This window comes from Arachis hypogaea, chromosome 3, assembly GCF_003086295.3.
Source record: "Arachis hypogaea cultivar Tifrunner chromosome 3, arahy.Tifrunner.gnm2.J5K5, whole genome shotgun sequence".
Lineage (NCBI taxonomy): Eukaryota > Viridiplantae > Streptophyta > Magnoliopsida > Fabales > Fabaceae > Arachis > Arachis hypogaea.
In genome coordinates, this window is record NC_092038.1 from 6,210,101 (window position 1) to 6,226,518 (window position 16,418).

Sequence of the window (16,418 nt, forward strand, 5' to 3'; positions counted from 1 at the left end):
TTAAAATCTTAATCCTTGATCCAAAATATAGTTTCTGTCCACCATGTCTAGAGGAAAGTTCCTACATCCACAAATTATTGTACTAAGATTTTTAGAACATGAGGGTGTCAAGTATTCCATCTTTAACTAAAATTGTTGGGTGCATGTCCCAATTTATACTTCTAATTTCAATCATAATTTAACACTTGACAGTGCTTTGAACAACAGAACCATGTGATTCATCAAAATGTTATTGTCTCACCAAATTTCATGTCGTTGCTTATCTCTAAATCTTGCTGAGTAAATCTATCTCTATATATATTATATACACATGCATCGTCTCAGAATCTTTCATCAAGATTTCACAACATTATCCATCAACAAGTACTTCTGAAAAAAGGAAAAAAAAAATCCACATTCTCAGAAAACTATGGCTATTCGTTTGCCTTCTTCGGTGATCCATGCTAAACGTGTCCTCAGCCGGTCTCTTTCAGGTGGCAAAAAAGTGTCTGGAAATGTGCAAAAAGGGTATCTTGCAGTGTATGTTGGAGAAGAGGAGCAAAAGAAGAGATATATGGTTCCTATATCATACTTGCATGAACCTGCTTTTCAACAATTGCTAAGTGAAGCCGACGAAGAATTTGGATTTAATCACTCAATGGGAGGTCTAACAATTCCTTGCAGTGAAGACATCTTTTGCAGTGTGACTTCTCATTTAAAAAGTTAGAAAGCAAGCAGGTTCATCATTCATTTCACATGCTGTTCTTTCCACTGATATGCCAAAAGCATGCAACACCAAAAATGCAAAAGCTACTTGAATCGAGTGGCAGTTAGTAGCAGATCGCAACAGCTTGAGAGCAAATTGATCTGGCTATGATCTTTGCAGCCATTTCAGATGGACTAGGACCAAAGATTTCAATCCATTCTGCTGTTGAATCTTGCTGAAATGGAGACCAAGCATCTTGGATATCACTTCATGCTTTATCCAATTGATGACCACACAAAATCCCATAATGGATAGAGTTTATTGTGAGAATTTGAGTTGATGATCAAAAAGCTGAAAATGCACATCAGCTCTATGTAATTTTGTTAGGAGCACTGAGTTGTTCCAGAAATATTATAAACATTTTTTTTATATTTATGAAATAAACATATCAGTTGATGGCAATATGTGAATTCTTATTTAGCACAGTGTCTCTCTTTTTGCTATGTTTCTCTGATGACTAGCTTTATCAAATGAAGTACTAATTTGCTATTTGGATTAAATTGTGATAAGATTTGAGAAGATTTGATGATTTGTTTAAGGATTATTACAAGCAAAATGAACAGATTAATTTGAGAATCATGTATGTGGTACATGTTAAAACAAGTACAACTCATAAAAGTGATCAAACTCATTTTCTTCTATGGTTCCCAGCAGAGAAATCAAAGTGAAACTTAAAAAGAAAAAAGGGATATGCCAGTAGCTGAGTTTACCTTGCTGCAATGTCTCAATCCCCAATTAAATTATATGCTTAATTATGTTTTGAAGATTAAAAAAATGTGAGGATGTAGATGGAGACTACATTCAGAAGTACTTTCGGTACTCTTCACAAGACTTGTCATGCAAGCTGTTGTGAGTTGTGACAAATAACACCTTTGATTTTGATTGGTAGACAACCATCAATAGGGTTGTCCCTTCTTGCCTCCAAAAACTACAATTATTTCTCTTTCTCTATGAAATTATCCAAAAGCTACAAACCAAATTAATGGATTGTATATCAGATTTCAAATTTCAAGATATAGTACTTTTAGCTGTCAGTTAGCATATAAATATTATAGAAAATGTTACATGTCTTGCTCATGTCTTGAACTTATGAAGCAAGGCATTGCATTGGTTAAATAATAACTAAGTTCTTAGCTGTGCAAAGTTATTTCCTTTTCAAGAAGTGATATTGTTAGCAAATCTTCTACAACACCTTGTGATGGCACATGAGCCTGTTCTTCACTAAACCAGCAGACTGCATCATCAAGTAACTGATTAACCATTCAAATCCATAAAGATCAGTATCCACACAAGTACCTCAGATTCTATATATATATATATATACACTCAACTCTGTGTTCTCAAACACAAACTAAAACATCAGAATTAAAAAAACTTGTTCCTTCTACAAGTAATTTGAGATCTTTCCAAGAAGAAACCATGGGCTTCCGTTTACCTGGTATCAGCAAATCTACACAAGTAACCTCAAAGTGTGGAGAAGTCCCAAAAGGGTATCTTGTAGTGTATGTGGGAGAAAACATGAAGAGGTTTGTGATTCCAATAGCATACTTGAACCAACCTTCTTTTCAAGACTTGCTGAGTAAAGCAGAAGAAGAATTCGGATATGTTCATCCGATGGGTGGCCTCACAATTCCATGCAGAGAAGATATGTTCTTAGATATCATATCAGTTCTGGCTTAAGTTGTTCATCAGAGCAAAGAGACTGACAACATATTTTTGTTGAAACCAATTTTGTAGTGTACAATAGTGCTTTGGTAGATTTTTTCCTCCCTTTGCTTTCATGCAAAACTGGAATGTGTTTATTAGTTTCATTACTTATTGTTAATGAAAATCTAAAATATTATTTAAGCTCATTGTGTTTCTGTTATTTCGGTTTCTCTTGTTTATTCTATGCCCCTAAGGCAATATGATAGAAGAGTAAAGACTATAGAGGCTATAAAATCCAGTAAGACTATCCAAAATTTGTGGTAGAATTTACCATACACAGAAGCTGCAAATTCATTTGCTAGAACCTAACTTGCATACAGGATATGGCCAAAATATTTCGACACAGCCACAAATTGTAAAAGCAGTGTAGAAAATTAAAGCCTTGACATATGCAAAGTTGAATACTTAGCCATCAAAATTAAAAAATTAGTTAATGCTTCTTTCTTCTTAGTTTCACACTCTACACTGTGACACCAAATATTTTATGAATGCAATTAGTATTATTGATTTGCTTATGTATGATCATATACAGGATTTTGGAAGCAAAAATCTGCAGATTAAAAGACATAGATAAAAGTTTCCAGGTACTGAAAATCAATGGCAGTCTATAAAATTCATACGGGAAAATATATAAATTAATTTAACTTTTAGGGAATATTTATCGAGTAAATGATTAAATTCGTATCTAAAAAATCACTCATTCTCCAAATAGGTCTCCAAAGTTTTTTTTTAGTTAAATTTATCTTTGAATGATATTAAGTTGGTCAAATTAGTGCTTTCATTATTTCTATTGCTCATGATATTAGAGTTTGTTGATATCACATATTAAGTGATACAACATATTAAGTGATACCACAATACGTACCGGGCTGTTTTAATTGGCTGCTAACATAATAAGTTTATGAATTTAAATCAAATCAACCCTAAATTGAGCAATGTCTCAAGATTTTTTCGATTTGAGGTTGATTTAATCTAATTGCATAAACTTATCATGTTGGTTGCTAAGTAGGACTACTGTGTCTGTGTGTGTTATGGTGAGCATGGTGTCATTTGATGTGCCAGATAAGTAAATTTTGACTCTATCAGCAACGGAAGTGACGGGATGACTAATATGACTAACTTAAAATCTTTGAAGGACGAATTTGATTAAAAAAATCTTTTAGAGATAAATTTTAAAAACAAATAATATTTCAGAGACAAATTTGAATTTTTTTTAAGCAAAGAATTAAACACAAAGTGATGGAGCAAAAGAACAAACAAAGAAAAAACAAAATAAACAAAATGTAAAACTTAACCTATAGTCATCTCAGGTATTGCCATCAACAATTATAGAAGTCAACACCTTTCCACTCTCGGTAGTTTTTAACCGTTCTATAGATGATTTCCTGTACAGCGGGGTGCTTATTTTTGAAAATTCTATCTTTTTTTTAGGCCAGATATTCTAAATAACAGTAAAAAAACTAATCAACCCCCGGTTCCGCTCTTCTTTCCTTCTAGTCTATTCAAGGCAAACAATCAAGCACACCACACTTGCCAAGTATACTCAACCAAATGAAATATATTTTCAATTTCCTTTTTACATAATACACAAAAAATTATCATTCAGACCAATAACACCTAACGACACAATCTTTTTTTAGTATTAACTCGCCCAACCAAGACAAGCCAAGCTAGAGAAACTATAACTTGTTATATCTTTTAGAAGTATTTCTGCTTGCATAACCTATACCAAAGAGTTAGTAGAATAATCACTTTTTTTTTTTATAAAATTTCGATACAACTTGATCCTCTATCGCATATGTTAAGGTGACCGACTATAAGCTTCCATGCAGTTAGTTAAGTAGCCCCATCTCCCATTGAAACAACTCTCTCCTCCTATGAAAAATCCATATCCATTTTAATTTATCGCAAAACCCACAAACCCGGATAAAAGAACCTCTTTAGTTTGAGACGGAGAAAAAGCTTGAAAAAGTATGTTACAGTGCACTGCTTTATAATCAAATGTCTTCCCAAAAATGAATCTTTCTTCCATTCCTTAGGTGTATAAACAAGTCTCGAATCAATTTCTCTCTTCTTTAATTTATAACTAACAAATATCTTTTTAAGGACTTCTCTTTAGGTATGGGAGGCCTAGAAAGTATTTTTGAAAAATTTAAATTATTACATGAATACACAATCTTTTTCTATAACAGATACTCTTTTTTTGAAAATCGCCACCACCATTTAAACAAGAGAGCTATATTTCAAATCACTATATCTCCAATCCACCTAGATTTTTCAGAGTCTGCACCAATCTATCTATCTATCTATTTATCTATTTATAATATATAGAAGCTGATACCAATTTTCTCCACAATGAGTTTAAGCCATCTTTTCTTTGCTAATAATGTCACATCAGCAATTCTAATGACTTGGCAAAAGATAAAAATCAACCAATCACTATTTAGTAAAATGTTTTAAAAAAAATAAAACAAAAAACTCTTATATATTATTATTCAATTGAAACATCAAGTACTAATTAAATGTAATAAACATACATTAAAAGTGTCATAATAATAATTATTATAAAAAAAATTTAGTTACAAAGATTCAAATTCTACAACTTATACATATTAAGACTCTTACTATTCTTTCATTTCTTAATCTCTTATAAACTTATACTAATTGTAAAAAATTTCAGTTACAAATATTCAAATTCTATAACTTATACATATTAAGACTCTTACTACTCTTCATTTCTTAATCTCTCATACTAATTGTCAAAAATTTCTTAAATTTAATATAATATTTCTATATATTTTTTATTCTCATTCATTTATTTTTTTAATTATTTGCAAACAAAAAAACCGCAAGAAAAGATAAAGTGTAGCCATTAATGCAAATCAAAAAATGAAAAAAAAATGAAAATATAGTTTTGTATAACTCTAATATAAATAGTCTATGTATTTTTTAAAAATAAATAAATTTAAAAATTATTTATAATATGTTCTCTAAAATATTTTTAATATAATATTTATTAAAATATACTATATAGTATAAATAATCTATCTCTCCGCACATTATGCAGGTCTCATCACTCTAGTTCCATTTTATTAAAGGTATTCCATTTTTTCCATCATTCTTATTCTACAAAAGTCTCACTTGCAGTGAAATTAGCTTCTCTTCCATAGACTTAGTACTTATTTGGGCGTCATTAAATCTATAAAAAAGATCTTTTTTTCAATAAAAAATATTTTTTTTATTTTTTATTGTATTTGATAAATTTCTAATAGTAAAAATAAAAATACTAGAAAAATAAAAAATATCTTTTTTAAAAAACTACAATTTATATATTTTTTTTAAAAGATCTTTTTTCCTTAAAAAATATTTTTTAAATAATAAATAAATAAATAAAAAGTACTTTTATCTTATTTTATCCAAACTTAATTAATAAATAAAAAATCTTTTTACATAAAAATACTTTTATTTTTATAAAAAAATTTAAAAAATATCATTAAAAAAAATTTCAAAAATAATATCCAAACAAATTCTTACACATCTTATACAAACTAAAATAATATACAAAGAAACTATTAAAGACAGATTTAAAAAGAAATAGGTTTTCAGTTTTATTAAAAATTTTCGCTTTTCACATGCCGAGTCTTTTGATCATTTACTGATTATATCAATACCAACTAGAATCTTATCTCATCTATATAGAAGATCACATATTGTAAAAATACCCTATCTAATATTACTAGTACTTACAAAACGTGAAAAAGGCTAGTTTTTACGGTGATTATCATTGTCATTTTTTTTTTCAAAGATAATAGGTTATATTTCATTAATTATTAAAAAATAAAATACAAAGATGTCCAAAAGCAGGACAGCATAATAAAATGTGGGGATTTTCCAAAAACACTACACTGAAGGTATTCATCCAACGGTGCGTGGTCGAAAAACGAAGAAAAATCTTAAAGAAGAAATAATGATAAATCAAATTGAATGCATCTAAGAGCTTGTCTCATGGGGATGACGACTTAAACTAGGAGTTCTTTGGATTTCACGAAGCAACTTGACAGAACTTGCTAGAATGGCAGACGGCATAGAAGTAGAACCTTCAAAAATCAACTGGTTGCGAGCTTTCCAGCAGTTCCAGCAAATGATGGCAAGCAATTGAGGATTACGGTCAGCATTCTTCAACGGGTTAAGTATCTCTGTTGATGCAGTCCATCATGTCCAAAAGTCGTTAGAACTCTGAGGGGGAAGACAGTCACGAAGATAACTCTGAGACCATACGTCTTTAATTCTAGAGCAATCGATCAAACAATGAGTGACTGTTTCCGTTGCTTCATGACAGCAAGGACATATTGGTGATATAGATGGGATGCGGTGATGAATCTGAGCAAGCACCGGAAGTCGGTCATGGAGAGCTTTCCAGATAAATAGCTTAATTTTGTGAGGCAAGTTCAACTTCCATAGATCAATCCACGGCTTTTTCTGTTGCATATAATTAGGGCAAAGCTCCAGAGGCGGATGGTAAAATAAATAGCCAATTATGTAACCTGAAGCTGTATCATATTGCTTAGATTTGTTCAAATTCCATTGCAATTTGTCCTTACTCTGCTGAATTTTAACTGACAAAATCCTGTTTGCAACGTCTTGGGGAAATAGTTCTTGAATGAGATTCTGATTCCAATTTCTATCTTCAGTAATTAGATCTTTAACTCTTGGAAACAACTCAGAAATAGCCTGTCTATTTGGCATGTCAGAAATCATTAAAGGATACGGAGGAGGCAGCCAAGGATCCTCAAAGGTTCGGATATCCTCACCAGTACCCACAACCCAATTAAGACCTTTTTCAACAATCTTTCGGCCTTCCAGTATGCTCCTCCATCCCCAAGAAGGTAAGACTCCAATTTCTACCGTTATAGCATTACCATTGCTAAAGTATTTACCTCTTAAGATTTTGGATAATAAGGAAGTAGGATGTGTTACAAGTCGCCAAAACTGTTTGCCTAAAAGCGCCAGATTTTGGATTCTGAGATCTTTAAATCCAAGGCCTCCTTCTTTTCGTGAGCGAGTCATAGTGTCCCAGCTAATCCAAGCCATCCTCCTTTCAGAACCTTTTTGTCCCCACCAGAACTAAGAAAGTAGAGAGTGAATTTCCAAAATTAAACCATCAGGCAACTTGAAGCAAGACAATGTATAAATAGGAATAGCTTTTCCCACTGCCTTAAGCAATACGTGTCTACCACCTGACGAAAGAAGATTGCGCTTCCACCCTTGGATTCTTTTCTGAACCTTTTCTTTGATCATACTAAAAGAAGCCTTTTTCGATTTAGAGACTGTAGAAGGCAAACCAAGGTATTTATCCTGAGCCCCAATATGATTAATATTCATAGAGTTAGCCAGTAGTGTACGAGTAGTGGACGGAGTGTTATGGCTAAAGAATACAGCAGATTTATTAAGATTTACCCTCTGGCCACTGATGCTTTCATAAGAATTCAATAAATGCAGGATATTTGAACATGCTTCAGAATTAGCCTTATAGAATAAAATGGAATCATCAGCAAATAGGAGGTGGTTGACCTTGGGACATCGCCTATGTATCTGAAGACCCTAAATTAGTCTGTTTTGTTCTACCTTGTGTAGCAAGAAGGAGAGACATTCTGCATAAAAAAGAAAAAGATAGGGGGATAGAGGATCTCCTTGTCGAATACCTCTATTTGGTTTGAAGAAACCATAAGGTTGTCCTTCCACAATAACAGAATAAGAAACAGTTGTCACTAATTCTCGAATCCACATGATCCATCGAGAGTCAAAACCAAACTTCTCCAATATAAACCAAAGAAAGTGCCATTCCACCCTATCATATGCCTTACTCATATCTAATTTTAGCGCCATTTCATTTTCGAGACCCCTTTTTTTGTTCTTCAAGTAATGCATACACTCGTGAGCAATTAGGATATTATTAGAGATTAATATGTCTTTAATAAAAACACTTTGCGTAGGGCTAATTAGTCTATTCATCATACTCTGAAGCCTATGTACAAATACTTTGGAGATAATCTTGTAAAAGACTGAAGATAGGCTTATTGGTCTTACCTGAGTCATATCTTTAGCATCAGAAATCTTGGAAATAAGACAGATCTGAGTGTGGTTAAAACCCTTCAAGATTCTGCCCCCAGAAAAGAAGCTCTTAACTACTCGAAACACATCACCACTAAGTATGTTCCAGAAGCTTTGAAAAAATTTTGCTGTCATACCATCATCTCCTGGGGCACTTTGAGGATGAATGCTAAATGTTGCGCGTTTCACTTCCTCCATAGTCACTGGTCTTTGAAGCCTACAGTTCATGTGAGCTGTAACCTTAGGTTCAAAATCAGTAAACAGAGGTTCAGGGTTCTCATGACAAGTGGAGGAAAAGATGTCCTTGAAATAAGATTCAGCCACAGAAGCAATACCAGCATTTGAAGTAGCCACTTCACCATCATTGCCAGTTAGTTGCCAAATTCTATTCCTTCGGGTTCGATTTCTAAATTTCTGATGGAAGAAAGCTGTATTCTGATCACCAGATTTGAGCCATTTGACTCTAGACTTATCTTTCCAATAAGATTCCTCATTTTGCAATGCTTTTTCAAGTTTGTCCTCTATTTCTGAAATGATGTCGCCTTCATGAATTCCTGCTAAACAAAGTTCCTCTAATTCCGACTGTAGTAAATCAATCTCCACCTTCGAATTAGATTTGTGTTCTTGCTACCATTTGACAATCTTATGACGACAATGCTTTATTTTTTGAGTTAGGATATATATGGCTGAACCATCAATCTGTTCATGCCAAACCTCTCTAACAATCTGCCGTATTTCATCATTGGAACACCATCTTTCTTGGAATTTGAATCGGCGTTTAGATCTCTCAGTTCTCGGATTAGAGTCTAGGATAAGAGGGGCATGATCCGAGCCTGATTTTGACAGTCTAAGAACCGTTGCATTGGGATAGAGTTGCTGCCAATCAACTCCTACCAGGAATCGGTCCAGTCTTTCCTGTATCAACTCATCACCCCTCCGTCTATTTGACCAAGTGAATGGTCTTCCGACCATACCAATATCAATCAGGGAATTATCATCAATAAAACTATTAAAGGTTTCAATAGAAGAAGGAGATTTAGCACCCCCACCTTCTTTCTCCAATTGATTAGAAATGGCATTAAAATCCCTATTAACACAATCTTACCATCGAACAGTTGGGTGAATGAAGTTAATTCAGCAAATTGAGCCATTCTATGTTGATCATTTGAACTGAGATAAACACCTAGAACACCATAGGGATCATTAACCAGCTGTCAGAACTGATGCCGCAATAAAAAATCTACCATGCTGTAAAATCTGAACAGTGCAACCATCCCTCCATGCCATTGCCAAACCCCCTGATAATCCATCCGGATCTACAATAAACCATTCCTTGAAACCACAAGATCTTAATTTTCCTTCAACTTGTCGAGATTGATTTTTTGTTTCACAGATAAAACCAACCTCGGGGGAGTAGGATTTGCAAATCCCTTTAAGATTGTGGATTGTCAGGGGTCTCCCCAAACCCCGACAATTCCACGAGAGCAGTTTCATATTTCTTTGGGTGCCACTTGAAGGCTGACACCCTCCACCGTCATAGCAATTATACGAGGGTTCTAAGTCTCTGATTTGTTGTTCATGATGTAAAGAAAATCAGAATTGGTATTCAATGATTCCAAAGAGACATAAGATATATGGAATGAGTGAATTAAAAAATAGAATGAATTAAAAGAGCAATGAATTGGGAGAGAAAACGAAAATTAGGGAGCTAAGTGAAAAAGAAATTAAGAAAAAATAAAAAATAGAAGAAGATGGAAAAGAATTTGACGAAGAAAAGACAAAAAAAAGGTGTAACCATGGAGGTGGCGCAGTAAAACCCTAGCAGAGCGTCGGACGCTAGATGAGAAGTACGTACTCCCACTAAAATGCATTTGATTGTCATTGTCATTTGGCATTCAAACGAAAGAAACTCTTTATATATATTAGTTGATTAGGATATACACGGTCTAAATGTTTAGAGTATTTTCAATGTTATTTGATTTAACTTTAGGAATATTTAAAGACAATGCCCTAAAAAATACTATTCAAACTAATTTTCACTCTTTTTTTTTTCAAGAGAAGAATTTAAGAAATCAGAAATAAACCTTTTAAAAATACATGCCACTTTGAATTTTCTAAAATAAAAAATAGAAAAATTTAATAAAATAATAAATAAAAAATTAATCATTATTAATTTTGTAACTTTTATAAAATATATACTCCATCTTAATATAAAATTAAAAGTGATTAACTCTTTATTTTACCACTTTATCAATATTACTTTGTAAATTAATTATTTTTGAATTTTGATAGTGAATAACTCCAAAAGAAAAAAAAATAAAGAGAGAGACCTTCCGGTGCTAATTACATAAATGCGAAAGTCAATTAGTCATTGACCGACAAAAGAAAAAAAAAGATTACACAGAATTAAAAATTTATAATTATAATTATAATTATTAAATGTCTACACACATGCATAAAGTACACTAAGCTTAAAACACCGCCATTGACAACCTATATAAGAATGCGAAACTCTCTTCTCGACACTTCCTACGCTGGTTGTGATTTCTCGGTAAACGGTTCTTGTTCCTCTTAAATTTGGTATTTTCCCTTCTTCTTTCTCCATTGTTGGGTTCTTTCTTTCTCTGCTATTACTTTGAATAATGGGATCAACACTCTACTGTGGGTGAATTCGGAGGCTCGGTTCAACAAAATTTCAACGGTGAATACGAAGGTAATTGGTGCTTTTGCAAAATCTGCTTGATTAGCGTTTTAAAGATGTTTATTATCTTCACGTTTCAGTAATGGGGATGGATCTCCCCCCCCCTCCCCCCTTTTTTTTGTTGGTTCTCTCCCCCCCTTTTTTGTTGGTTCTCTTTATAAAGATGTTTCTCTGTTCAAATCTTTTGCATTTTGCTACTTAGCGTCGGGGTCAATTGTAAAGATGTTTTTTTTTTTTTTTGCAAATCATTGCTGTTATTGAATATTTTCAAGTCCGAGAAAAGAAGAAGGGTTTGCTTTTTAATTGTGATGTTAGTTTTTGATTATCGTGGGAATGAATTGGTTTTGGAAAAGTTGGTTTTTCTTTATTTCCCAAGCTATTTTTCTGCTATTGAATTTCGGGCAATTGAGTTTTGCCATTTGATAGTTCTGGGATGCCCTGTTTTTTTCTCTCTTCTTTTTATGATTTGGATGTGACTTTGGACTTTAAATTTATTTCAATTCTACTTTGCACAATGCATGTTTAAGCCGTTTGGGAAAAGAATTTATTGCAGAATGATATATGAATGACTTTTATAGCAGGACAAACTTAGTTGCAGAAGTGTTTCAATTCTTTTGCAATGAATTTTTTACTATGTGGATCAAATAAGATGTTGTCTCTTGAAAAAGTAGTGTAATGGTTTGTTGATGGAAAAATTGTGCGATAATTTTCATGATTCTTGTGACCCTTTAAAACTAAAATGTGTGGAAGGGTAATATACTTGGCTTTTTCTGTCCAATGATATATGTAACCATATATGTGGCTCTATGAATTGTGATGAAGGATTTTATTCCTTATGACCTGACCCTATGAATTGTGATGAAAGATTTTAGTCTCTATGACCCGATAAAACCGGATAAGATGATATATGTGGCCCTACGAAATTGAATTGTGGCAAAGTATCTTAGTCCCTATGACTCAAGAAAATCGGATGCAATAATGTGTGGTCTTATGGAATTGAATTGTGATGAAGGATCATAGTCCCTATGACCCTAAAATATCAGATACAATGATGCGTGGTCCTATGAAATCGAATGATGGCGAAGGATCTTATCCCCTATGACTCGAATATATCGGATATGATAATATGATTGACCCTTATGTTGCAAAATGATGTTATTTTGCTTTTTTGGACCCATGAATATTGAAGTTTGATGAGATAGTCACCCTATGACCTTAAAATTTGGTGAAGGGTTTTTCTTGTCTCCAGTGTGGTTTGAATGTGGTGAAGGATCTCTTGTCTCCAAACTAGTATTTCTTTTCTCCGATGTGCTTTTGTTCATGCTTTGAAACTTATCAGAACAGTTAACAGTTAAATATGGTTTTTCTTATTGCAAGTAGCTTTGCATATAAGCTCTCAAGAACTGAAAGGTGTTATAGATAATTATTTTGTTGAAAAATGTTATGGATAAACAGAAAATAATTGAGTGACTGAATTCATTGTCAATCTGTGTTTTACAAAATTTTGTGTGCAAATCGTTGCTCTTATGGAATATATTCATGTCTTAAAAAAGAAAAAAGGTTTGCTTTTGATTATTAGTGCTATCTTTTTATTATCTTGGGGATGAGTTGGTTTTGGAAAAGTTAGTTTTTCTTTATTTCTCCAACTATTTTTCTGTTATTGAATTTCTGTTATTGAATTTATGGGCAACTGAGTTTTGCCATTTGGGTTTGGAAGTTCTAGGATGCACAATTTTCTCTTCCATTTTTATGATTTGGATTTGGATGGGACTCTGGATTTTGAATTTATTTCAATTCTACCTTGCACTTTGTATGCTTGAGCCGTTTGGGAAAAGAATTTGTTGCAGAATTGTTTCAATTCTTTTGTGATGAATTTTTTTTTACTATGTGGATCAAATAAGATTTTTTCCCCCTGAACAAGTTGTAATGATTTGTTGATGGTAAAATTGTGCAATAATGTTCATGATGCTTATGATCCTAGAAAACTGAAAAGTGTGGAAAGGTTATTTAGTTGGCTTTTTGTCCAATCATATTGAAATGTAATGACATATGTAGCCTTATGGATTGTGAATTTGTGATGAAGGATCAGTCCCTATGACTTGATAAAATTGTATTGATGATATATGTGGCTTTGCAAAATTGGATTGTGATGAAGGATCTTAGGCCCTATGACCCGAAATTGAATTGTGATGAAGGATCCCTATGACCTGAAAAAATCGGATATGATGATATGCTTGACTCTTATGTTGCGAAGTGATGTTATTTGGCTTTTTGGACCTATGAATATTGAAGTTTGATGGTATAATTTACCTTGTGACGCTGAAATATGGCGATGGATCTTTTGGCTCCAATGTGGTTGAAATGTGTTGAGGGATTTCTTGGCTCCGAAATAGAGTTTTCTTTCTCTGATGTGTTATTGTTCTATGTTTTGAGATTTATTAGAACATTGAATAGTGAAATATGGCTTTTCTCTCTACAAGTAACTTTGCATATATAAGCTGCTACTCAAGAATTGAAAGATGTTATCAGAAAAATAATTGAGTGATTGAATTCATTATCAATTTGTGATATAAACTTTTACAGCATGACAACTTAGTTGCAGAGTTATTTCAAGTCTTTTGTGATGATTTAGTTTTTTTGTTCACTTACTATTGGATCAAATTAAAATTTTGTCCTTTGAGAAAAGCTGTGTAATGATTTGTTGATAGTAAAATTGTGGGACAATATTCACTATTCTTGTGAGCCTAGAAAAATGAGATGTGTGGAAGAGTAATATGTTTGACCTATATATGACTGCAAAATCAGATTGTGGTGATGTATGATATAGCTGGATTTTTCTATCCAACAAAATTGAAATGTAATGCTAGATGTGGACCTACGAAATTGAATTGTGATGAAGGATCTTAGTCCTTATGACTCGATAAAATCCATTATGTTTATCGGATAGGATGTTATGCTTCCTTCTTATGTTGCAAAACGATGTTGTCTGCTAATTTTTTCCTCTAAAATATTGAAGTTTGATGGTATAGTTGTCTATATGAAGTTGAAATGGTGAAGGATCACTTGGTTCCAAAACAGAGTTTTTCTTTCCTTGATGTGTTCTGCTCATGCTTGAAATTTATTAGAGAAGCCAAATTTGGTTTTTCTCATACTAGTAAATTTGCATATATAGGCTGCTAATTGCTTCGAGATAATTGAAAGATGTTATAGATAAACAAAAAACAATTAAGTGATTGAATTCATTGTCAATTTGTTTATACAAAAAAAAAAGAAAAAAAAATAGTACACGCTCTTTGAATTTGTCATTCCAATTCTCTATATTAATCTATTATGACATGTATGCTAATCTATGTCAATTAGTCTCAGAGTCTAAGATTCTTCATCAGTCTCAACTCGAGGGAGATGTGAGTTGGTGGAATACATCTTCACTGCAAGGAATTGTTCAGACCTCCCTTGAGATGATTATATCCAAACTCTTCCTCATCTTCACTCAACAACTCTTGGAATGAATGTTAGTTCAAATATGAAATGGGGATTAAACATTTTTTATTCTCTTCGACATGCACTGCAAGATAACCCTTTGGGACTTCTACGGATTTTGAAATTGCTTAGCTGAGAATGCTGCCTTTTGGATGACAGGAAAACGGAAACCCATTTTTCTTGTGTATGTAGGGAATGAAAGAGCAAGGAAAAGCTCTAGAGCTTAAGAAGAATGTGTTAAAGTATTGATCTTCAGATTGCCAGTGACTTATGTTGTGTTGTTTTTGAAGGCAAGAGAAAGTGTATTTATAAGAGAAATAAGTGACTTATGTTGTGTTGTTTTTGAAGGCAAGAGAAAGTGTATTTATAAGAGAAATAATTGTTGAAGGGGGTTAAAGGATGGGGTCGTGTTAAGTGCGTCCCCCACCTTTTCAAACAATGGCGGCCAATAATAGATCATAGTCTCCTACATTTCAGTTCATGCAACTCAATAGCAAGGTGAAACAGCCAACTAGCATGATAAATTATTATTAAGTTGAAAGCTATAGATAATGGATTTAGGAGGCATGCAACAAGAGCATGCCCTCAGATTGCTCTGGTTGAAATAACACATACACATCTATGCAAACTGTTGAATGCCCTGAGAAAACTAATGCAAAGAAAGAAATAGAAGATAAAAGAGAAAGAGCAAATGGTCTCATTATTAGGAACGGAAAGATTCTTCTTTTGTCTCCTAATTATTTCAAAGAATTTCATGATACAAATGTGGGTGAATATTTTGGATACTTTCGGACCTATAAGAGAATTTCTGCAGTGATGTATTGATAAGGGATGAAAAGACAAATTCTGCAATACATCAAAGAATGTGAGGTCTGCTAAAGGAATAAGCACCAGACATTGCTACTTGCTAGCCTGTTATAACCATTACCAATTCCCATAAATGTTTGGTCTGATGTGTATCTATGGACTACATTGGGCGATTGCCCAAGGCTTTGGAAATAGACACTATTTTGGTGGTTGTGGATAGGATGACTAAATATGCTCATTTTTTTAGTCTAGCATACCTTTACATAGCCAAGGAAGTAGTTGATTTGTTTGTCAAAGAAGTGGTGCAACTTCATAGTTTTCTAAATTCAATTGTTCGAGATAAATCATTCAAGAGAAATTTTTGGGGTGAGTTCAAGGAAGCTGGGACCACCCTCAAGATATATAATAAATTTCCCTTTGGAACTTAATTTTTGCAAGAACCATTCATTTTGTTAGACTGATTATCTATATTCACTTGTTCAGTATCTCATTTAAACGAGTTAGTTCATTAGAGAATTGAGATATAACAATAGCAACAAGTGTTTTAAGTTGCAAAATTATCTTGCCATAACTACTTTCTCATTCAGAAAATCCTTTTTACAATTCCATAGGAATGAAAGCAAAATGGAAAGTTCCCATAAGAAAAAGAATGAAGTGCCTTTTGTACAAATATGTCTCTCAACTAATTTATCTACATCCTAATAGCATGATCTACATCCTATTCAAGCGACAATCGATGTTTAGAAACTCATCCTCACTGCACGGAATTGTGAGACCACCCATTGGATGATCATATCCATATTCTTCTCCAACTTGACTCAACAATCCTTGAAATAAAGTTTGGTTCAAATGTGATATCGGAATCAC

The 16,418-nt window shown here is 33.0% G+C and overlaps 2 protein-coding genes and 1 long non-coding RNA gene across 4 annotated transcripts; all 3 read left to right on the forward strand.

Moving 5' to 3' along the window:
• Positions 1-409: 409 nt before the first annotated feature.
• LOC140182886 (auxin-responsive protein SAUR21-like) lies at positions 410-706 on the forward strand. The gene has a single exon (XM_072230710.1). It carries the CDS (start codon positions 410-412, stop codon positions 704-706), a length of 297 nt encoding a protein of 98 aa, XP_072086811.1.
• Positions 707-2,164: 1,458 nt separating this feature from the next.
• Positions 2,165-2,425, forward strand: LOC140182887 (auxin-induced protein 15A-like). The gene has a single exon (XM_072230711.1). The coding sequence runs from the start codon at positions 2,165-2,167 to the stop codon at positions 2,423-2,425; it is 261 nt and encodes an 86-aa protein (XP_072086812.1).
• An 8,600-nt stretch (positions 2,426-11,025) lies between these two features.
• LOC112789120 (uncharacterized) lies at positions 11,026-15,225 on the forward strand. Of its 2 annotated transcripts, none has more exons than XR_011876906.1 (2): positions 11,026-11,276; positions 14,631-15,225. It is a non-coding gene; the product is annotated as an uncharacterized lncRNA (long non-coding RNA). The 2 variants fall into 2 exon arrangements; XR_003196166.3 differs by having other exon boundaries at positions 11,031-11,276; positions 14,625-15,225.
• The last annotated feature ends 1,193 nt before the right edge of the window (positions 15,226-16,418 follow it).